The sequence below is a fragment of the Megalopta genalis genome, chromosome 7, assembly GCF_051020955.1.
Source record: "Megalopta genalis isolate 19385.01 chromosome 7, iyMegGena1_principal, whole genome shotgun sequence".
Lineage (NCBI taxonomy): Eukaryota > Metazoa > Arthropoda > Insecta > Hymenoptera > Halictidae > Megalopta > Megalopta genalis.
The window spans coordinates 7,567,154-7,590,304 of record NC_135019.1 but is presented as its reverse complement, the minus strand read 5'-3'; the positions used below and the strand labels follow the sequence as shown (position 1 = coordinate 7,590,304).

At 43.3% G+C, this 23,151-nt stretch overlaps 1 protein-coding gene across 5 annotated transcripts in view; it reads right to left on the bottom strand.

Annotated features, from left to right (window-relative positions):
* Positions 1-3,281: 3,281 nt before the first annotated feature.
* The window catches only part of dpr12 (defective proboscis extension response 12), a 231,237-nt gene continuing 211,367 nt past the window's right edge, over positions 3,282-23,151 (bottom strand). For all 5 annotated transcript variants that reach the window (XM_076523883.1, XM_076523885.1, XM_076523882.1 and 2 more), the window contains 6 exons: positions 21,050-21,147; positions 15,326-15,516; positions 14,993-15,154; positions 13,542-13,676; positions 6,281-6,491; positions 3,282-4,809 (listed from right to left, as the gene is read on the bottom strand). In XM_076523883.1, the coding sequence (XP_076379998.1) occupies positions 4,697-4,809; positions 6,281-6,491; positions 13,542-13,676; positions 14,993-15,154; positions 15,326-15,516; positions 21,050-21,125 (888 nt within the window). In that variant the 5' untranslated portion in view covers positions 21,126-21,147 and the 3' untranslated portion in view covers positions 3,282-4,696. The remainder of the gene's footprint in view (positions 4,810-6,280; positions 6,492-13,541; positions 13,677-14,992; positions 15,155-15,325; positions 15,517-21,049; positions 21,148-23,151) is intronic.

Genomic DNA, 23,151 nt, shown 5'->3' with positions numbered 1-23,151 from the left:
GAGACGTAATATGCTGACCGCGCTAAACGTCAGCAAAACGTGTCAGAGACGTTACATTTGACCGTGCTAAATGTAAATGAAACGTCTCGGAGACGTTGCAGAGCTGATCGTGCTACACGCACGACGTTCGCTCAGAAATTAAACTAAAAATGTTATTAATATATTAATATATCATCCGCTTTGAGACAATAAATCTTTCTTGTTCGTTGATCAATTGATCGTAATTAGTTATCGGACATCTTGCAACGCAAAGTTAACCCTTTGCACTTGAGTAGCGACTCTGAGGCACCATTAAAATTATTACACCACGTTCCAAAATAATGTTTATATTATCAAAGCTTAGATATAAAAGGATCGTTAAAAGTCTGACTGTTGTATGAGTCACAAAACTCGATTTCATATGCATGAAATACGCTTTATCACATATAAAATGGAAATAATATAAGCCAGAAAAGTTAATTTAAATTTACAGTTAAAATGGCTTCGAGTGCAAAGAGTTAATTGTACTATACACATTTACATACAAATCATAAGACGTCTGCGAATTGCACAACTTCGAAAGTTCAGCCAAACCGTGAATGGCCCGACACGTGACCGACCTTGTTTATGGCACGCGCAATTGGAAATTGAATCGTAAGGCAAGGGGTTAACCCTTTGGAGTCTATCGGGACATATGTGTCCCATCTGTGTATTTCGTACGCCAATTGGGAGAAATGAATCCCGTTTTTCCACAATATACGAAAATATCGGTCTTAGAACGCATACCACGCACGTATTTGTTTACATGGAATTAATGGGACACGTATGTTCTAGCCCTTGGCGTCTAAAAGGGATAACCTACGCTAATAAAAGCAATATTTCTTGTTATTAGATAATACAATTCTGAATAATATAATATAATCTGAATAATATATATTCAGATATATAACGCAAATTGACGAAAAATAAGTCCGACTCCAAAGGGTTGATCGTATCTTCTCTTCCCAAATTGTTTAACCAACGGGACTCGTACGTTCCAGCCCTTGGCGTCTAAAAAGGATAACCTACGCTAATAAAACTAATATTTCTTGTTATTAGATAATACAATTCTGAATAATATATATTCAGATACAACGCAAATTGACGAAAAATAAATCCGACTCCAAAGGGTTGATCGTATCTTCTCTTCCCAAATTGTCTATTTTTTGTTTCCAAGCTCAAGGAAAATCAGGCAGAACTCACTGTACAGTAAACTATTTCCAATTGTCCCTCGGCTTGCGAACAAAAATGTAGAATTTTTGAAGAGGGGACACGATTGTTCGACCCTCGCGGCTCGTTTTTATAGCCACCGATTGTCATCGACCATAAAAACGAAGCACAACGCTCGAATAATCGTATCTCCTCTTCCCGAATTGTCCATTTTTCTTTGCACGCTGAAAGGACAATCGTGGAGAATTCGTCTGTATCCGAAAGAATTCGTTTACATTCGAGAAGACCGAAGAATCGAGGAAGCGTCACAACGATTGCTCGAACGCGACCGACGTTAAACATCGTCCGTTATCGGTCCTCGCGCCTCGTCGGAGGTAAAATCGAATTCGTCGTCACGCGACGATCGTAATTTAACACCTTTCCGTCGTACAATTTCGCGCGGCGAAGTGCGTCGCGTTCGGGCGGCGCGTCGCGGCGCTCCGTGTGAAAAACCGTCGGCCGAATAAACGCCGTTGCCGGACGTGTTGAAACAAGAGTTTTTGCTGGCAGTGTACACGATAGGCGGGCAGAAAAAATATTTCCCGTCGAACGGAAAAAAAAGCGGGAAAGCGTCGGGCGCGAACCGAGGGACAGGCGCGCGCGCGAACTTTCGCGACGCAGTGTTATCGCTTCGTTTTTGTCTTTCTTTCTTTTTTCGGCGCGAATCCCGCGAATCGAGGTGTGCACGCGGTCGGTATCGATCGGCGGCATCCCCGTCGCGTGCTCGGTAACGCGATCGTCGATGAAACGAAATTGAAACGGGGTAAGTGGCGACTAATTATACGAAAACCGGCGGGAGGGCGAAGGTCGCTGGTCCGAGGGTGATCGGAGGGGTGGGGCCCGGGGTCCCGGAAATTCGACGCGATGCCCGGCAACGCGGTATCAATTTCGAAAGTTTCGAAAGTTCACGCACGCTCTCCTCTCTCTCTCTCTCTCTCTCTCTCTCTTTCTCTTTCTCTCGCGTTCGGCTCGGCTCCGTCGCTCCGCTCCGCCGCGTTTCCGCGCCGATCGGTACCGTGATCGCCGCGAAACTCGCGGCCAACTGCCACGACATGGAATTGTTACTCGTTCTGACGACGGCTGAACGGATCCCGCGAACTCGTTGTGAAGTTGCGAAGAGAACAAATCGGCCGGAGAAATGTGAAACCGAATTGACAACGGACAGATGTTTCGCGGTGATGGGCGGGGGGCGGGGGGCGGAGGGGTGGATGGGGGTTTAACCGTTCGTTCAGCGAAACTTCGGCCGAGAAACGATTTGCCGCCGGTTCATTTTCGAAGGTGTAATAACTCGATAGAGCCCGTTAACGGGTCGAAAGATTCGCCGATCTCGCGTCCGTGAGCATTCCGATTCCAACGACGAGCGCCTCGAGCGAAACGAACCGCACACTCGGCCCACGGACATCGGCAGATTTCTCATGCGTGTGCCTCGATTGGCAAATACGCTCTGTCGACAACGGCGGTCGTACGCGCGATGTGTCAGACAGGCAGGAATGAATTTCTCGACACGAAAGGGTTTCTCATTTTTTCTTTTTTTTTTTTAGTTTTTGGATACGGTGGTTTGTTCTACATGAATTTCCTAATATAGGAAAAAATAACCAATGGAATGCAACGATCGATTGTATTTAACGCGTTCCGTGCCACGTGTACCACGCGCGCTTGCATGTTTATTTAATGCGTTGAGAAAATAGTTCGCAACAAATTTAGAACCGAAGGATTAATTTTCGCCGCAAGAATGGGCCATAATGAGTTTTTTTTTCATTGTTGTATGTACGATAATTGATAATCACGATACGATAAATATACGATAAATATGCGGTAATTAACGCCAGATTTACGGAACCCGTCGTAATGGCGGGTCACTAATTTTTTAATTTACGATTATCCGTATCGTAAAGATATATTTATTCAATTTATATGTTACTCACGGCAAAAATGTTACGATAACACTTGTTAAAAATCAGAATAAATGTCTTATTATTACTTTTGTAAATTGATATAAAACAGCTGTTTCTCGTGCTCAACGTTCTCAGTTGCTAATCAATCTTCTCACTATCTAATGTTTCGTATGTAATTTTATTTTATTTAAACGTTACTCACATGTGCAAATGTTACAATAACGCTTGTTAAAAATCAGGACAAACGTAACTATCTTATTGTTACTTTTACAGGCTGACACAAAACAGCTGTTCTTCGTGCTCCGTAAATCTAGCGTCAACAAAGTTCTAGTAAAATATCAAATGGCCAGCGCGAAGAGTCGATCGAAAATAGCCCGGCGCGGAACGTGTTTGACGAAAATGTAAAAACCGTTTAGAGTCGGATGAGATAATTGCCGGGCGAACTGGCTCTTTCTCCGGAACGAAAGATACGATAACAACAACGGCGTTGGACGACAGGAGATCGTTAAACGTATCTCGCGCCGCGTATCCGGCAAATAAACATACGCTAAACGCCGCGCAGCCTCTTCCGTTTTCGCTCGTTTCGCCGTTAATTGTGAACGCGGTTTTCGTCCCACGGGCAAATAATTTGCGCCGCGCACGTCCGATCGGTACGGCGAAAAATACTCGCAGGTCCTGTTAACCAACAACGGCGAACTATGTTTATTTACCGGCGCCGTTGAAAATCGTGCTTCCTTCTCGTTACGACCGGCGTAACTCGGTCGCGTATAACGATTACCGCGGCGAAGCCGTGTTTCCCTTGCGTGGCGAAAGGAAGCAAAAAAAAGAAAGAAAAAGAGAAACAGGAAAAAAGAAAGAGAAACGAAAGAAAGGAAGGACAATTATTTTTACGATTACCGAAACGATCTCCGCGGTCAGATAATTTTCATTGCTCGCGAACCGTTCCGACGTGCGCCGCGCAAGAAGGAGAAAACGGCCGTAAAACCGAGTGATCGAGGGTAAGTTGGAGGCCGCGAGGGTGGGACGGGACGGGAGGGGAGGGGAGAGGAGAGAAAGAGAGAAATCGCAATTATCCGCGAGCGTTCCAACGATTTCGGTCGCACGCGAGTCGCGGGGCACGCGGTGTTCTACCATGAGAATCTCGTGCGTGTGTATTTGTTTTCTTTTCTTTTTTTCTTTATGTAATATTATATCGAAATCATTTCGGCCGGCGGCAACCTCGGCGATGATATTTCAAGAACAGAGGAAAAACCAGACGAGGGATGACGACGATAGACGCAGAAGAGAGGACGACGCGGATGTGGATGTTCTCGGCGAGAATGGGAGAATCGAGACGGAGGTTGATGAGGGTTGATTCGCGACGATGCTGCAAGGTAACGCTAAGAGTAAACTATAAGGTGGAAAGGAATGTTCGAAAGGAACGGGGAAACAAGATGTCGCATGATATGAAGATGTCCAGCATGAAGGGAAAGAAGGAGAGTGAATAGAGGGATAAAATCGCAGAATAGTAGCCTATCTATCACAAACGGAAGTAACGGTATAATAATAATTATGGACATATCGAAGAGAAACGCTTATCGCGTCAAAACGGCGTCTATCGCAATGGTGACAATTAGTACTAGCAATTCACAGAAATTTTTCTCCGCGGCCGATGTCTTGCGGCGCTGAATGGCTGCCATTTTGTCACCTGAAACAGATTTCATACATCCGATTATTCCTCAGAAGCTTCAAACACTCGACGACATTCCAAAATATCCGATTAGTATCGATCATCGAGTTATACTTTGTTCCTTTCTACGCAAAGATTTTGGTAAAAAATCAACGCGTGATTCGTTTTTGTTGCATATACATACAGGGTGAGTCGCAAATTAGTACCCGCGATTATTCAGACTCCTCCGATGGTCCGACAAAAAGTGTTTCCTATGAGAGTTAATTGGTATATGAGCCGTTTATTTTGAAAGTGGCATAAGTCACTTTATGAAAAGTGGTGATTTTTTAATGTTTATACGAAATTATTTATACTGAGAAAAATATCAGTATCCTGAGATAACAAATACAAGTAAATCTTCTCGAAAGTCAGCATCCATATTTTTAAACGTGTTAAAACGCAAATCCTTAAATATGTCGCCTTAAAAACAAAGTGACTTATGCCACTTTCAAAATAAACGGCTCATATAACCTTGACAAGAAATTGCAATTGTTTAAAATTAAAAACAAATTCATCCTCGATAAAGGAACAAGGTCACCGTTATATTTTTTAATGAGACCAGGTAATTTTAACTTCATAATGTTGTGGCCGAAGTCGGCACGTATTCGACGACCTGCTGCACGATGACCTTCGGATGACATTGAAGGAAAAATTGCCACGAAGGAAAAATTGCTGTTACGTAAAATTATTTCAAATATTGTGGCAATCGATTCGTGGCAATTTTTCCATCAATGTCATCCGAAGGTCATCGTGTAGCAGCAGATCGTTGAACCTAGTTTCATTAAAAAATGTAACGGCGACCTTGTGTTTTTATCGAAAATTAATTTGGTTTTAAATTGGAATATATGCAATTTCTTCTCGGTTAAATACCAATTAACCTTTTTCGTCGGCCCATCGGAAGGGGCTGAAAAATCGTGGGGACTAACTTCTGACTCACCCTGTATATTCACCGTACGTACGTTACTGGAAACATTGATCGCATCGAACAAATCGCACGTATTAACGTCAACCATTAACTACTCAATTTACTCACTGCGTTTAAACATGCATTTTTTTCATACGTATCAACTCATTTATTCGAAATACGAAGTTCGGCGACAAGTGTTGGCTATCACCGATAAAAATCACCGAAATTCTAATCTTTTAGCAGCCGGTTCAACTCATTGGCCATTCGTCTTAAATCCGATAAAAAAAAAGAAGAAGACGAAGAAGAATATTAACATCGAACTCAAAGAACTCGCGTAAAAAAGATATCGATTGTCTGCCTCGGAATGGCTTTCAGACGTCCGCTGTTAGTATCAATTATCTTCAAGTGTGGATGAAATTCAGCGGAAGAGTTGTGCGCCGTTAAACGCTCGAGCGACGCGACAATTGCTTCCAGTAGCGCGTTAATAAAGGTATCGGTTGAATCGATTGAAAAGATGGAGCACAGCTGACTGTAAGTATCTACCTTCCGTGACAAAGACAAAGATGGACGCCGACTTGGTATTCGAGGCGCTGCACGTGTAATTGCCTGTGTCCGATTCCACCGCATGCTGGATCGACAATCGACTTTGAGTCGAGGAGGCGTCGGTTTGTACGGTTACGCTGCCGCGCGTGGTGTCGAAATTTATCATTCGGTTATTGTGATACCAGAATACGTATTGCGGCGGCGTTGGACTCTGGAATTTGCAAAAATAAACAGCTGGTTTGAAAACATTCGTAACAACCCCCTCTTCCTCCTCTTCCGCCACCGCCACATTCTCATTCCTTCAACGAATCATTTTCACATCGAAAATATTTGGAAGCTGTTTGAAACAATATTCCGCGGCTTCCGCTCGCTCTTTCTCTATTGTTCCTCCGTTAATACGTCGCAGCGTAAAAAGCGGCCGCGAAGCTGTCGCGGTCGATTATACCCGAGTATACAATATCGAGTATAGTGAAAAAGAACGAAGCGGGTATTGATTGTTATAAAACTTGTCCTTTTCGCACTCATGCGTTGATGAATCACCGTTTTTGCGCGCAATATTATCTGGAATATCGGTGCGTTCAATTTGGCGAATCGTTCGCATCGTTTATTTTGTGTAAAACAGGACGGCGCGGTGGACGACGTTGTCGTGTAAAGAATCATTTTGATCTAAAACAGGATTTTGAGAAATTTTACATCTCTGCTTTCTTTATCGAGCGACGCGCGATAATGACGATAAAAATACCGAGTGTGTTTTCTTTTCACTTTGAAACGCTTGTTAGGAGAAGAAAGAATATAATCTCTAGCTTTAGGGGATGAGGGTGGTTTTTGAAAATAGCCATTTAAGCAGCTGCTTGCAATTTGTCAACTTTTGTACAATAAGTGCATTTTAATAAGTAGCATGTTTCTATAAGCTTCCAATTTCTTGGGTAATTACGAATGAAAAATCTATATTTAAGGCGTACAAGTATGCGTTGGAACAATAAAGTTTCAATTGTTGAACGTCGTAAATATTCTAGGTATAGTAAAACAATTGAATGACCCTAGAAAAATCAAGATCGGCACTTTCGCACTCAACTATTATTCTTAGAAGCTTCAATTAACCAATTAGCTGTGTTCGAGTATACTCGTCGTGCGTGAAAAGTAATGATAATTGGTCATTTAACCCTTTGCACTCGAGTGGTGACTCTGAGGCACCACTAAAATTTGTTATATCACCTTTTAAGATAATTATGATATTAACAAAGTTTAGATATAATAAATTGTTAAGAGTGTAACTGTTGCGTGAGTCCCAAGAATCAATTTCGTATGCATAAAGTGCATTTTGTCGTATAAAATAGAAATACTATAAGTTAGAAGAATGATCTTATATTTACAGTTAAAATAGCTTCGAGTGCAAAGGGTTAAATTGCAATTTTAGTGAAAACAAAAACATACTCGCTAATTTCAAGATGTTTAGAATATTTTTAGGCCAATCCTACGCGAAGGTGTTTACATTGATACAAAAATAAGATTAGAAAATCGTTCGATTAACGCTCCTTGTTTTGCTGAGTACCGTTTGAATTTTTCGCTTTTACAAGTATTTGATTTTTCCTGCGTTTTTCGTTTATGACATACGTAGAATACGTTAATGTCAAGTGAATAAGTAAATATTAGTAATAAAATTGTTAATTTTATAAAATAAAAACCGTCTTTTCGATCCAATATTTTAACAGCAACACTTGCTCCGTGTTTGACGAGGTATACTCGTCGTCGCTCCTTCTCGCTGAAAAGGAGGCGCCCCAGCTAACTGGTTAAAACGCAGGCTATTTTAGAAAAACAGAGTATTCGATATTATATATATATTTTCGCAGCAGGTCGATGCACGAACGAACGGCGGCGCGGCATACTTTTTCCTTCGCATCCGGCATTCGTACCGGAATGTTCACCAAAGTGCAACTAGGATAATTATCGCGGCGGATCGATCGGTGTCAATATAGCCACAGTGTAGCGCCCTTTTTCTTCCCCCTCGGCACATCCACTTTTTTCCATTTTTCATCGCTGCAACTTTTTTTTTTTTTTTGACTCGGTTAACCGTTCGAGCGAAGCGGAGAGAGAAAAAAAAGAGAAGAAAAGTTATTGTCTCGGTCCGCGACAATTTTCAGCGTGTCTGGTGTCTAAATCGAATGCATTTCTCTGACGGGAACGAGTGCGCGATTCGCGCGGAGTGGATGAAGTGAAATGGGACGTCGAAGTCAGTCGTTTGTTCTGAATTCCGTCGAACGTGAGTAGATTTCTCCTTCACTTCGTTTCAGCAATATGCAGCTGAAATATCTCGGTGCCAAGAAAAATGGTTCTTCGCGTTCGACTTTTAAGCCTAGCGCCCGTTATTGGTGCCGTTTCCTCGAGGACGTTCCAACGGTGCTAATTGTAACATCTACACGGTGTCACGTTCGTTTCGAAACTCCTTTATAATCTCACGAAATATATTCCTCATTAAAATTATAAAATATAAATAGAGAGTATCTGAGAATCTATGTCGCTCTGAATTCTTTTTTTTTAGAAATGAAGAATATTCCGTGGAGTTCGACATTCCCCCCCCCCCCAAGTTTAAGCGAAAACAGATCGTTCGCATTGTGGCACACGATAATTTAATCAATCGGTGAAATCAGAAAAAGTCAGGTTGTTGAAGACGACACTTTTTCGCTAAAAAGGAGTCGATTTTGAAAATTCGTGAAAGCGTGACGGATTGAAATGTCGAAAAATTGTAGATATTTTTATAAATCGGTAATCGATTGAAATCAAAATTTGTATAGGGTTCGTTAAGCAACGTGTCCATACTTTTCTTATCGCTTAAAATCCTAAAATAGTAAATAAAAATGGTGGGTAAAATTCCAATGGTGTCTTGCATTTAACTTAAAAAAGATTGGAAATTAAGAAATGAATAATTTGTATGGCAATTCAAGCGAAAACAGATCGTTCGCATTGCGGCACACGATTATTTAATAAATCGGTGAAATCAGAAAAAGTCAGGTTGTTGAAGACGACACTTTTTCGCCAAAAAGGAGTCGATTTTGAAAATTCGTGAAAGCGTGGCGGATTGAAATGCCAAAAAATTGTAGATAATTTTTATAAATTACAACGTTTCGGTATTCGAAGATGAACGAAAGAGGAGCTTCAAAAATTCCACAATGTGCGAACATTTTCAGTGCGGTAACTTCGTTGGTTGTCCAAATTTTAGAAGATTCTCTCGTTGCTGTACACTGTATTTCACGCACGCGGCGCCGTAAAAAAGAACTAAAAAGCATTTCTCAATTTTCTCGCAGCCGACAAGCTTGCATGCCTTTTCAATTTTTAAACAAATGGAACCACCGCTCTTGGCCGTCGTGTTAGAATCGCGCGAAAACATTTCGCAGCGCCGTAAGCGACAAATACTTGTCGGTTGCTCGTATTGTTATCGAACGCACAGATAGCCAACTATGCGCGCCAATCGATTTATTACGATGATACGATATCTATACTATTGATTACTATTGGTTTAGCTCTACGTCAGGCAATTTGCCCAACCCGAATGCTAGGCGAAAACGTCTGGAGACTGCTCGGATCACTTATCTCGACGTGGATAGACTGGTAGATCTTTACGCAAGATCAACAGTTTCGGAAGCAATTGCGGGAAACTGTGGCCGAATGGAAATTCATTTCCCGTACGATGAATTTGAATAAGTTCGGGAGACTGTAACGGTTAAATTCCTTTGACGCGCTTTTCCCGCTTTATGCTCCATTCGCTTCTATCGGAAAAACCGCGGAATCTTCCGTGCCAATAATTTGAATTCGATAAACAAAACTTTTGCTTTCAGAGAAAACGGATCAGCGATCCCCGCGTAATTTTTATCATCTGTTTCATCGTCTCCGCGGAGCGCTCGCAAATCTGATTCAATTATTTGATCAGCGAAAGACCCCGAAGATCGTTTTCCTCGCTCCCGCGATTTGTCTTTCGGAAATATCGCGAAGCCTCGCCCCCAGTTTCACCGCGAGGTTGATGTTAGCGGCGCTTCCTTCGATTAATGTTGTTTTAAAATTTATACAGTTTCCTAACATCAATCCTTCCTATCTTCCGGAACTTTTGATATAAAAGCATACACTCCGAAGTTGTTAATTGCCACGTTTTGTAGTTAATACTCGTCAGGCAAATTTTACGGTACACCTTGTTTCCATATCTCCGCGTGCATTATTCAAGAACAATTTATCAGTTCCGCTATGCGGCTCTTGCTTCAACTATGCACATTCGCCATCAGGCTGGAAGAACAAGAAATAGCGGCGCCTGAATTATGCAAATTTATCACGAGACACACCCGCCTCGATAATTAAATTTTACTTTGACATTTTCTTGTAACGTATGCGCCCGGGTTTATCGATAGTCCCGCGTACCGGCTATTAATTAACATTTTTAGCCCTTCGTTACTCCGAATAGTCTTTTCGATTGCGTTCGATTTGAACGATGAACTCGCGTGTCCTGAAACGATGCCGATTTATTTGGGCTCATTTTTAATCGCGCACAGTCTCCAGTTATACGTTTCACAGATTCTGACAGATTCGATGAAATTTAAACAAGATTGTTCTCATGAGATTCTTAAAAATGTTATTAAAAAAATTACTATATTCTCTCTTAACCAGTTTACTGCTTTTGACGAGTATACTCGTCGTGAACGAATGGCGACACCTTTTCATTACGACGACTATACTCGTCACGCGTAAAAATTTGCTGTTCAAATTGCGATTTTAGCGAGGACTGAAATCTATTCCTAAATTTCAAGATATTTTCAATATCTTGAAGCCAAGACGAAACGAAATGAACAAATAAAAAAGAAATATAAAAAATTATTATAAAAAGTCTCTACAATAGCGTCTAGGTAAGGCAGCATACTCGTAATCGCTTCCTTTTCGTTACAAATTTCAGGTACGCGCTTCAAGGCGGATTTACCGTTCGATCTGTCCGGAACTGATCGCGATCGTCGAAGAATTTTCGAGACATTTTTCGGCGGCACGAGGCCAACGATTTCAGGCGTTCCACCATTTAAAGTTGCGCGGCTGGCGCGGCCATCAAAACAGCAACAATGCGCTCCGTACGAAACAAAAGATATAGCGGAGGTTTAACTCGCTCATTGACCCCCGTAAATACTGCTCGCGAATTAAGAACACCCGAGCCGCTAAACTATGAAAATCAGGCGCGGTTTTATCGTCGTATTTTTCCCCCCGCGTCGCCGCGTCACGGCGCCGCTTATTGTGTTGACAGTCCGGGCATTATTAGTGCCGCGTGCACGTTATATAGGGCAGCTTACAGCGTTATTCAATATACTTATGAATACCCTATCATCTCGTAGCGCGGCGGTCGTCGGAAGCCGTATTGTCCGTAATACTATCAATTCGGCGGATGGTTGAATTCCCGAGCGTGTCGGCGTCGTGGAGCGTGCTCGCATCTTTCGCTCGCATTAGACGATTTTTTTCGGAATAGGCGCTCCCCTTTTGTCAGCGGCGCGTCTAGGAAGAGAAAAGGCGAGGCGCGGACGGTGGGACACGAAGTGAGAGAACGAACGAGAGGCGGAGAGGAAGAAAGAGAAAAATAGAGAAATAGAGAGAAATAGGGAGAACGGGAGAGAGAAATAGAGAAAGAGAGAGAGAGAGAGAGAGCGAAAGAAACAGAGAGCGAGAGAAAGAGAGAGAGCGAGATAAAGAGAGAGCGAGAGAAAGCTAGAGCGAAAGAAAGAGAGAGCGAAAGAAAGAAAGAGCGAGAGAAAGAGAGAGCGAGAGGAAGAGAGAGCGAAAGAAAGAGAGAGCGAGATAAAGAGAGAGTGAGAGAGAGAGCGAAAGAAAGAGAGAGCAAGAAAAAGAGAGAGCGAGAGGGAGAGAGAAAAAACGAACGCCACACTTTATTTTCGTTTCCCGATAGTGTCGAGTTTGCAGCGGCAGCAATGCCGCTTTAATGCACTTCCACTCTTGTATTCGTGACTAAGCCGCGCCTATTTCACCAGAGGTTTTTCCGCCGTACGTTCGCGAAGGCGCATTCAATGTTCGCACGAACTGCAAGCTGTGCGTTTCTATGTACCTTCGTTAAGCGGATGGACTCGGCGCGCCCCGCGCGTGGCTTTATTTCGCGACGTATGCGCGACACGATTATTATGTATCAATGGGTGTGCACGCGTAAATGGGCGGGATATTTATTGTGCGCGATATAGAAATTCCTTCCTGGAAACGCCGGTTTGATAAAAGATATCGCACGCGCTACGACCTCGCGAACCCGCCGCGCTCATTTTCGCCGCGCGGAATTTCTCGTTCGAGATATTCGCGGCCGAAGCGGATCCCGCGATTTACGAGATGCTTCAATAGACAGGAGGGTTGTTTATTGTGCTCGCCGCGACCAGGCTTCTCCGTTTAAATGTCGCCATTACGCGGATACCACGGCCGAGATTATTCTGCTCGCGGCGGGCCTAAACATTTCGGCGACCGGATCATCCACCGCCGAATATTCGACGAGATCCTCTCTTTTCGAGACGTCTCCTCTCTTTAGGCCTCGCTGTTGGTCCGCTCTGCTTGGAATTTTCTGTTTATCGCGCTACATCCGGTGGACGATACGCGATTTAAATGATTTCGTTACACCCTTTTCTTCGGCGATGATGAATTCGTTTTTTTTCGTTTTATTTCGAAAACGCGAACGCTCGCAATCTCTGCCTCGTCATCGCTTAAGTTTTTCTAACGCTCGATTACCGTTGAAAAATCCGAGCAAGTGGAACTTGGTTGTTCTCGTAATTTTAAGAAAACCGAATCCTAAAGTTCGTCCAACTTCGGCCGCTGGTACGGCAGAGTCCGGATTATTGAAACTAACCAGGGGAACATACTTAAACACAGCGGAACGTACTTAAATACAGCGTTAAATGAAATCCTTACTGATTTATGCAAGAAATATCGTCGCATATGGTTAATCCTAGATTGAGCTATTTACATGCGATACGTGTTTGGGCTCAGGGGAAATAGCCAGCCACGGTCAGACGCGTCGGTAGATTAATATTCAATATCGCACATTCGAGTGAATGTTCCATGAATTTTCGAACAGAAGTTTTGCGAAAACTTGGATAGAAGAAGGTAGTGTTCTATGCATTTTGTTTACTATTTGCTTGCTGTTGTTACGAATGAATAGAACGCGTTGGAGAATTCAAGTGTATTTACGATTAATTAAGCTTTCATAAGAGAGTAAGTTGCGAACGGACGACAACTAAAAAATCGTTCTTACCTTGTCTATCATGCATACGAGATTTATAATGGATCCTACGTCGACGTGATGTTCGCCGCTCCCTACTATAAATGCTTCTGGTACTACTATGTTTAGATTGACAAGGTGTGATAATATCCCTGTACTCCTTGAGACCTGCAACAGAATAGAACAGATGCACGCGATGCGAAATTTGTCCGTTGCCTGTTTTACGGGTTTCTATCGTTTACAAGGTCTACAAAATTGAAATCAAAATAATAATTTCAGATGAAACGTAGTCGATGTTCGAATAAATTAATATTTTCAAAAGACTATTTACAGATTGCTCAATGAACAGCTAATTATTATTTTTTAAATATTCTGTTATTGGGATCAAAATGTGATGGACATTTCATCAAATACCTATTTTTCTACGTTTTTATCTCATAATATTTGTATAAACAATAAAATTATGGCACTTTCGAGAAATGAGGAGTTCCTCAGGCGATTTGAAGTAACCCTTGGCTTTGTTTAGGAGTTATTAACGAAAAACGCTGACCAATCAGAGGCGAGATCAGCTGGCGCGAGGCGACCGAGCCAATTCTTCCGCTCGTTGGCTTGACCGCCTCGCGTCAACCGGAGGCGTCGCGAACGAGTTATTAACGAAAAACAGTGACCAATGAGAGGCGAGCTCTGCCGTCGCGCGAGGCGGCACAGCCGATGAGCGGAACTGGGATTCGACCGCTCGACCGCTGGCGCCGTTGGCTTGGCCGCTGGCGCCGTTGGCTCGGCAGCTGGCGCTGTTGAACGGACGAAGCCCAGTTCCGTTTATTGGCTCGGCCGCCGTGCGTTAGTCGAGCTCGCTTCTCATTGGCCAGCGTTTTTCGTCAATAACTCGTAAACAAAGCCGCGGGTTACATTTCCGCTAAGGAAAAAGTTACTTCAAATAATCTCAGGAACCTCTCATTTCCCAGAAATACCGCAATTTTGGGACAGCCTGTGTAGATACGCGCTCCGAGAAGAAGGCGCCACAGCTAACTGCTTGACACGAACGATAAAACATAACAACAAACTTTTTTCCCTTTATAATATCTCGCGACTTGTTCTCCGACAATAGTAAATTCAGCTCGAAATTTACAGACGCGCGCACGAAGAGGATCCGGCGTGAACGAAAACACACGACGTACGCAAATAGTTTCACGTATCCGATACATTGTATTCATTTAAAAGTGGCCGTGACGCTAAATGGACCGGCGCGAATGCAAAGTGCCGCAGCAGCAGCACAGCCCCGTAGTCATTCGAAAACTATAAAGCAAACGGGAAGGCATAAAGCGTCGATACGGCCGACTAGCGGCACGAAATAACTTCCCGGCGATCATAAGCTGATATTTTTTATAGCCGTTGTTACGACGCACCGTGAAACCGTCCGAGCACACCTACGCCGGTTTTACAGCGGCAATTAGCGACGGCTCGGCACAATTCAACGGAATTACCTGACATTCGTACGTCCCATTGTCCCTCTCCTGAACGTATTTGATCTGCAGCGTCCAATCGTCCGAACCCTCCGGATGCAACACCTGAAACCGTTCGTCGTTCGTGTAGGTGAACAACGAGCTGGTCAGGACGTGGAAGTCGCGCCGCCGTATCCAGGATATCTGAAACAGCCGGGCGAAATCGTTAATCAGCCTTCTTGCGCCGACGGAAATATCGCCGGTGATAAATCGCAGTTTCTCGAACGGCCGTGCGGAACGTTCGCGAGAGCTTGCGACGACGACGACGAGGACGCGCACGGAAGGGGGCCGGGGTGGGGAGGTGAAAGTTCTTACCTCGGCGTCGGACACCGTTCTTTCTGCCAAATTGCGAACTTTGCAATGCAAAAACGCCGTCCCGCCCAACTGCACCGTCACGTTCGATACGGTGTTGTTGTCGTTCGCCTCGTTCACTCTCTGGAGCTCGTCGACATTGCTGAACCACAGCGTCTTCCAATCTGACGGTATGCTGTAAGGTACGCGCCGGTCTGAAACAGTCAGAAACCGTTCGGTGAGTTGTTGGATCTTCTCGAGGACGTGCCTCGAATTCCGTACGCGCGTACGGCGGATGTTAAGGGCAACGGATTTTGAATGGTGTTGGAAATAGATAGCGTTATCCCCGCTCGGCAGCAGAGACTGTTATAGAGGATCCAGCTCTAGCCGTCAACCTGTTAACGTTCATTTCGTGTTCGGGATTACGCCCACGGATTTTCCTTCGATCGTTTACAGTAACGTCTCTCTAATTGACGCACAGATTATTACCGAGAAGAACGCATAAACGTCGTCATACGCGAGTCTGTGCCATATTTATCAAGTTCCAAAAGCAAATTCAGTAATGTCTCTCCAATTGACACGCTCAGATTGTTCATAAAAAATAGACAATTTAGGAAGAGAAGATACGATTATTCGATCCTTGCGATTCATTTTTATAGTCACGAATTGTCATTTAAATTGTCAATAATAAATTGTCAATAAATTCAGAATGCTTGATTCAACAATTGAGAGGCTATAAATTATCCCCAATTTTCCATCAGTTTCTAAACAAAAGTAGAGAATTTTGGAAGAGGGAACACGATTATTATAGTCGCCGATTGTCGACGATTATAAATTCGAGGTGCAAGGCTCGAATAATCTTCCTAAATTGTCCATTATTGTTTGCAAGCTAAAGGAAAATTAGGAAGAATAGTAATGTCTCTCCAATTGACGCTCAGATTGTCCACAAAAATAGACAATTTAGGAAGAGAAGATACGATTATTCGATCCTTGCGGTTCATTTTTATAGTCACGAATTGTCATTTAAATTGTCAATAATAAATTGTCAATAAATTCAGAATGCTTGATTCAACAATTGAGAGGCTATAAATTATCTCCAATTTTCCATCAGTTTCTAAACAAAAGTAGAGAATTTTGGAAGAGTGAACACGATTATTATAGTCGCCGATTGTCGACGATTATAAATACGAGGTGCAAGGCTCGAATAATCTTCCTAAATTGTCCATTATTGTTTGCAAGTTGAACGAAAATTAGGAAGAATAGTAATGTCTCTCTAATTGACGCTCAGATTGTCCAAAAAAATGGATGCGGTTCATTTTTATAGTTTCGAATGATCAACAACTATAAAAACGAGCCGCAAGGCTCGAATAATCGTATCTCTTCTTCCCAAATTGTCCATTTTTGTGCGCTATCTGAGCGCCAGTTAGGGAGACATTACTGTACTCGGAAGAACTCTGAACCGTTGCTTCCTTCTCTGTTCCGTTTCGCTGGTTGCGTTATTGCCAATGACAATGCCGTTTCGACGTTCGATCGAACGAAGACAATGAACGGAAGTAGTGCGAGCGAATCAGTCTAAAAACACGGCGGAGTCTCGCTTATCGGAATACGTCGGTGGAAATGGAAGCTGAGACAGGTGACGAGTTCCGATAGTAGAGGTTCGCTGGCTGGTTTTTATCAGTTTTGATAACATGAACGTTCGGAGAGCTGATCGAACAATTTCAAAAACGATTGAAATCTTTTCACATAGCGACAATGGTACGTACAGTGAATTCTCCCCAATCGACGCTCAGATTATACGCATAAATTGACAATTTAGGGAGAGGAGATACGATTATTCGAGGCTCGCGGCTCGTTTTTATAGTTACCGATTGTCAACAACTATAAAAACGAGCTCCATGGCTCGAATAATCGTATCTTCTCTTTCCAAATTGTCCATTTTTGTGCGCAATCTGAGCGTCAATTAGGGAGAATTTACTGTACTGGGTCAACGTAGCTCTTGCGGATTATCAATTGTTTAAACTGTTAGCATATTGAACATACATTTCAAATTAGCAGACGTCAACGATTCTTGTAATTATTATATTATAATTATTATAATTACTATTATATTATTATTATTATTATTATTATTATTATTATTATTATTATTATTATTATTATATTACTATATATTATATATTATATTATTATATTATTATAATTATTATTAACTCTAGCAAAATCTTAATTTGTCACTAGAATCGAAAGAAAATCATTCCTACACGTAGCAATTCGAATAATAAAAGCTCGATCAGCTCTTGCATCCAATGCGTGCCCTAAGTTACCGCAACATTAAGTTCGTCTTCGCGGGGAACAGAATTGCAAAGCTTCTCTAAAAGTGTGTTATTTGCACAAAGGCTCGCCAGTTCGACTGCCAAGCGTTAGAATACGAATCGAATTAATATTATCCGAATCCATCTATTCATCTAGATCCCATCTAGATCTCATCCAGATCCCTTTCGGATCCCTTCTAGATCCCTCTCCTTAGGACCTTCGGATCTCGGGAACCCGCCTTATTACACGAAAACTTGGCATCGCATAGTTCGCGCTCGTGGAATAGCGCGGTTGCTATCCAGCTGCAATTATTGTGGAAAGGGTGGGATTCTAGTGAACTTCCATCGAGGTTCCAGCAACGGTGCAACACCGGGTCCGCAGCGGCGCAGCGACCGCGCCGTTTCCGACTGAAATCCTCTCTCTCTCTCTCTCTCTCTCTCTCTCTCTCTCTTTCTCTGGAAGGCGAAAAAGAAGTCACCATTCTGCGACATAACTCCCGCAAGGCCAATTTCAGGGAAACTCGCGGGAAAGCCGCGGTCCTTTGGCAATCAGTGCACGGTGGAAACGATCAAAGTCAAACTTCTGGACCGCTCCTTTCGGAACCGGTGCGTGTTCCTGTTCCCGGTCAAGAAACTTATTCCCGCGCACTTAATATTAATTAATTAGGTTCGCGAGCGCGGAACAGAACGAGGAAGTTCACCCGGGAGGTGCAGCTCGACGCGTGAGAGACCGGCTCCGACGGGGCAAAGGGAGGGACTCGCGGGGGGCGGGCCGAGGGGCCGGGGGAAGGTAATTTGAAAGTAACCGAAGTGCTTTGGTAAAGGAAATACCGGGGAATAAGGGAAACTCCGCGGAGCACACAGGCGCGTGGACTTAAGAAGGGCGAGGATGGGCCGGCGAGGTGCGCGCGGGAGTGCGGAGGGGAAGGGCGAGGGTCGGATGACGGGGTCAGGGGGCGGGCCGTGGACAAGGAGGCGATGGATACAGAAATCCGTAAACGGAAAGAGAGAAAATTGAGGAATAGAGGAGCACACCGGAACAGGGGAGAAGGCAGCAGGGCCTGGACGAAAGACAAGCACTTGAGACTGAACTTTGTGAGCTTTTGAATGCAGGGCATAAGCTACCTGCCTTTTGTTTCCGCGAGACAATGCGAAACCTTATACAACGAGACAAGAACCGGGGCTACAGGGCTGGAGGAAAGGTGCTCCTACTTCTCTTCGACCAGTTAGTTGGCCAGGATCGCGTTCTTTTCTTTTCGCTTTAAGTATTCCCAATTCACAGCCACTTTTGAGTGGGGGAGCAAGTGCGCACTAGAGGGATTTTTCGCGAGGTTAGCGAGCTTTCGACGGTTTCTTCTTCTTCTTCTTCTTCTTCTTCTCCCACTTTCGCTCTGTCTCCCTCTCCGTCCTTTTTTTGCTCTCGCTACTTGGAGGATCTTGTGTCTCTCGTTGCAGCGCACAATGACGTTTATTTATTGCGCCCGCCAGATAAAAGCGGTATCCGACGCCCCTGCTCAGCGTGATTACGGCCACCTGATTTCAGTTTGCGGGGTTCCCTGTTTTTTCATCCGCGGAAATAAGGGTCGAGTCGGAGCTTAACCCTTTGCACTCGAGTGGCGGGTCCGAGGCGCCAATTGTTATGCCATTTTTCGAAATAATTGTAATAGCGCCGGATTTGTTATATTTCAGAAAAAGCTGTTAAAACTGCAAGTATTGTTATATATATTGTAATAATTTATATACATATATATATATATATATATATATTAATGTTATATATAATAGTCACAATTTCGGATGCATAAGCTGCATTGAATCGTATAAAATGGAAATACTGCAGATCAGAAAACGTCTTTTGGATTTAGAATTAAAATAGCTTCGACTGCAAAGGATTAAACCCTATCGCCGCCAGCACAATTTTATCTTGCAAATAAATTTTCATCATTTATTCGGTTTATGACACTTTAAAGAAAGCTAGAATTTTGTTATTTGGTTGCCAGTTTTTTTTGTTTCAGATTTAGGACTGTTCAGCGTGAAATTTTGAAACAATGCACGACATTCGATGCTAGCTGTACCGACTGTAGAAGAAAATTAAGAATGAACATCGATGGATACCATGTATCCATGTACCATGCGCGTGATTATGGTGTTCGAATTTCATTGGCGAACGAACACTATGGTAAAAAAGCACTTGTGACACGTTTCGTGAGATTTCTGTGTCAATTGCCACTCCGTGAAAGAGAGTTTTCAAATGAAAAAACTTCCAATCTTTTGAATTCTCAAATGGATTTTGTAATGAAAGAATCAAAAATAACGACTGAAAATAACGACTGTGAAATTGATTGAACAAATTACTTTCGGCGAATCAGTAGAACCTGTTCATTTGCAGCGAACGTTATTGAAGCCTTTTATATTCTTCCTACATTATGCATATGTTGTTTAACAAATGCAACTCTGGCCAGAGAATATTCCATCGAAATTGTTGATATGATGGCTAAAAGAGTCACTTGATAGCGTACATTGAAAATGAAAAATACTATTGTACGTACATTAAGCAAATATGATGGAAGAGTTAATAAAACATTTCTATGGGGTAATATGACAAATGGGAATCGTTGAAATGTTTCAGTATTATGACAAAGCATTAAAACTCTTCTTAATACTTCCGGTGACAAAAATGATGGTACAGATCGTCCAATAAATAAACTACATATAGAACTACATATAGAAACGGTTTCATATTTTCTCGAATCAGTGACAAATCTCATTCCGTACTTTCTAAACAAAAAAGCAAACATATTCCTCACTAAATCATCGTTCTCTTTGCGCATAAAAACTTTCATCGATATTTCTTTACCGTTGAAAATATTTCCTTCTTTTTTGTCACGAGTACATCTAAATCTTAGAAAAAGATTCACCGATCGACTACCATAAATTTCTGAAACAGAGTAAGCGATTCTCTCGAAAATCGAACAACCTGTTTCACCAGCGCCTAAATAATTCCGCGAGAAAATGAAGGAAACCCGCGAAACACAGTCATCGACGCAGAGCAGAGCCTCGCTATCCAAAAAACGAGCCGCGCAGGCGAAGCAAAATTTACAGCGGCAGCGAGCTCCTCTCCGAGCAGCCTGTATTACAATATCGCGCGCAGGATCGAAGAATTATTGATTAAATCGTGAACACGGTGTACCGTATGATATTCGAAGGCTGGGCCATTTTTCGAAATAGAATGGGAGGTCCGGGAATTGTGTCAAGGAAACAGGGGAGCGGGTAGAGAGGAAGAGAAAGACGGAGGAATGGAGAGCGAGAGAGAGAGAGAGAGAGCGAGAGAGAGAGAGAGAGAGATAGCTGAAAGAGGTTCGAAGAAAAACTGATATCCTGGCCGGGGAACAGAGAATAAGGGGGACAGGTTAAATGTCCCGAGAAGATTATTTACCTTTATCGAGCGACCTGGCCAGAAGAATTGTCGGCAGGATCAGGAAGACCATGTACCACGATAGCCGGTCCCGCATCCTTGCGAGGTTTCGTGTCCTCCTGGAAAAAGAGAAACAGAAAGGTTCTCGGTTATAAACCACGAATTCGTATGCATCCCGCTCGTCTTCTATTGTCTCGTGTCTCTGATTTTTCTGGGCCGGAGGACGGCGAAGGAAGGGGGAGAGGGGGGGGATGGAAGAAACTCTCCTCGCGAAACCCGTTCTGCGGGAAACCCGGTGCCGGGGATACTGGAAGACGGCTTTTTTTCTTGCCCTCCTCCCGGCGTTCCCCCAAGTGTTCCGTATGCATTCGAAACTCGGATGGAACTTATTCCGGATTTATGACAAATTTCCCTGGCTGCCTGCTGCATGCTGGAGCAGCAGCCCCTCGGAAACGGGGGGGAAAAAAGGTTGACCTTAAACGGCGCACCGTTTATTATTCCTGAAGGATCGCCGTCGAGGTTCGACCTTCTTTCGCGGCTTTATCGGCGTCACCATTTTTTATGGGACTTGAAATTCAATTTTCGTCTCATTGATTCCGCCGCGACGCGGCCGAAGCGGAATCGATCGCGGCGTATATTTCCTTTTCTTCCGCGTCCCCCCCCCCTTCCACGCCCTCGCCAGGCATCGGTCCGACTAGGATCCCACAATGGATCCGCAAATGTCGGTCGAATTATTCAGAACACCGGGAAATAGTAATTAATGGTTTTTCATTCCGACTGCCCGTGACCAAGCGTGATTCGATTTTTTAAACGATCCCGGCTTTATGAATTCACGACAGGAGCCGCGCGGTTTTAATGCATTCATCTGATGGAATGTAATCGCGATCCGCGCGAAAGAATTATTAAATTACGCCGCTCCGGTTTTACCATTTGTTGGGACTCGGTTTTGTTGCACTAGGATGCGTCGCACCGGCGCTAGGATGTTCGCTAATTTTATTTGTCCTGGGTCAAGGTTTTTGCACAGGTCTCGGCTTGAATGATTATAACTACAGAGAAGGGGTTTTATTTATTTATTTATTTACTTTAAAAGGGGTATTACTATCTCGTTATACAGGATGTCCCGAAAATGTCTCGTAATTTGGAAATGGAGGGTTCCTGAGGTTATTTGAAGCAACTTTTTCCTTAGCGAAAATGTAATCCGCGGCTTCGTTTACGAGTTATTAACGAAAAACGATGACCAATGAGAACCGAGCTCGGTTGGCACGTGACGGCCCAGACAACGACCGTGCGAAGCCCGGTTCCGCTCATTGGCTCGGCCGCCTCGCGCTGATCTCGCGTCTCATTGGTCGTAGTTTTTCGTTAATAACTCGCAAACGAAGCCGCGGATTGCATTTTCGCTAAGGAAAAAGTTGCTTCAAATGATCTCAGAAACCAGCCCGCCCTGGGTGTTAACATAATTATGGGACACTCTGTAGAAAGTAGAAGCGCGCGCTGGGTGATGTTGCATCCCTTGGCTCACAGTATTTCACTAACAATTACCACCATGATGCCATGATAAAAATAACCAATCGGTGTCCGCAGTTCAACGCGCGTTTCGTCATAAATTTAATGTTCATCGAAATGACTTTGTGCCCTCGCGTGACACAATCTTGTATTTACAGAAATGATCGTCACATGCCAGATTTCACTTTCCGAACGCGAATAATAATGAAATGCTATGCACTTACAAAGTATATTTTACCAATAAATTTGTTCTACAGCAAAATCTAAAAATTTTATAATTATCTCAATACCACTTGATTTGCGTGGTTCACCCTGTATGGTTCAACCCCTCCGTACCATTGGCACGGAGTTATCTCCTTATTGTAGCAACGTGATGTAGCTTGCAATGTTTAAAACCTTGGAACGTAGCGAGGTTAAGTGGAAAAGAGTATGAACGCGCGACAGGATGGGTTTATGATTAGTGGAAATGGTAAGTAGTAGACGGACAGTGCATAGTTATCCTATATATGCACTTTCAGGAAGTAAGTTAATGCTTCTATGAAACGGCTTTATGCTGGACACGGTTTATTTCAGGTTATAGAACTGTCAATCGCGTGGATGTGGATTAAAGGAAGATAATA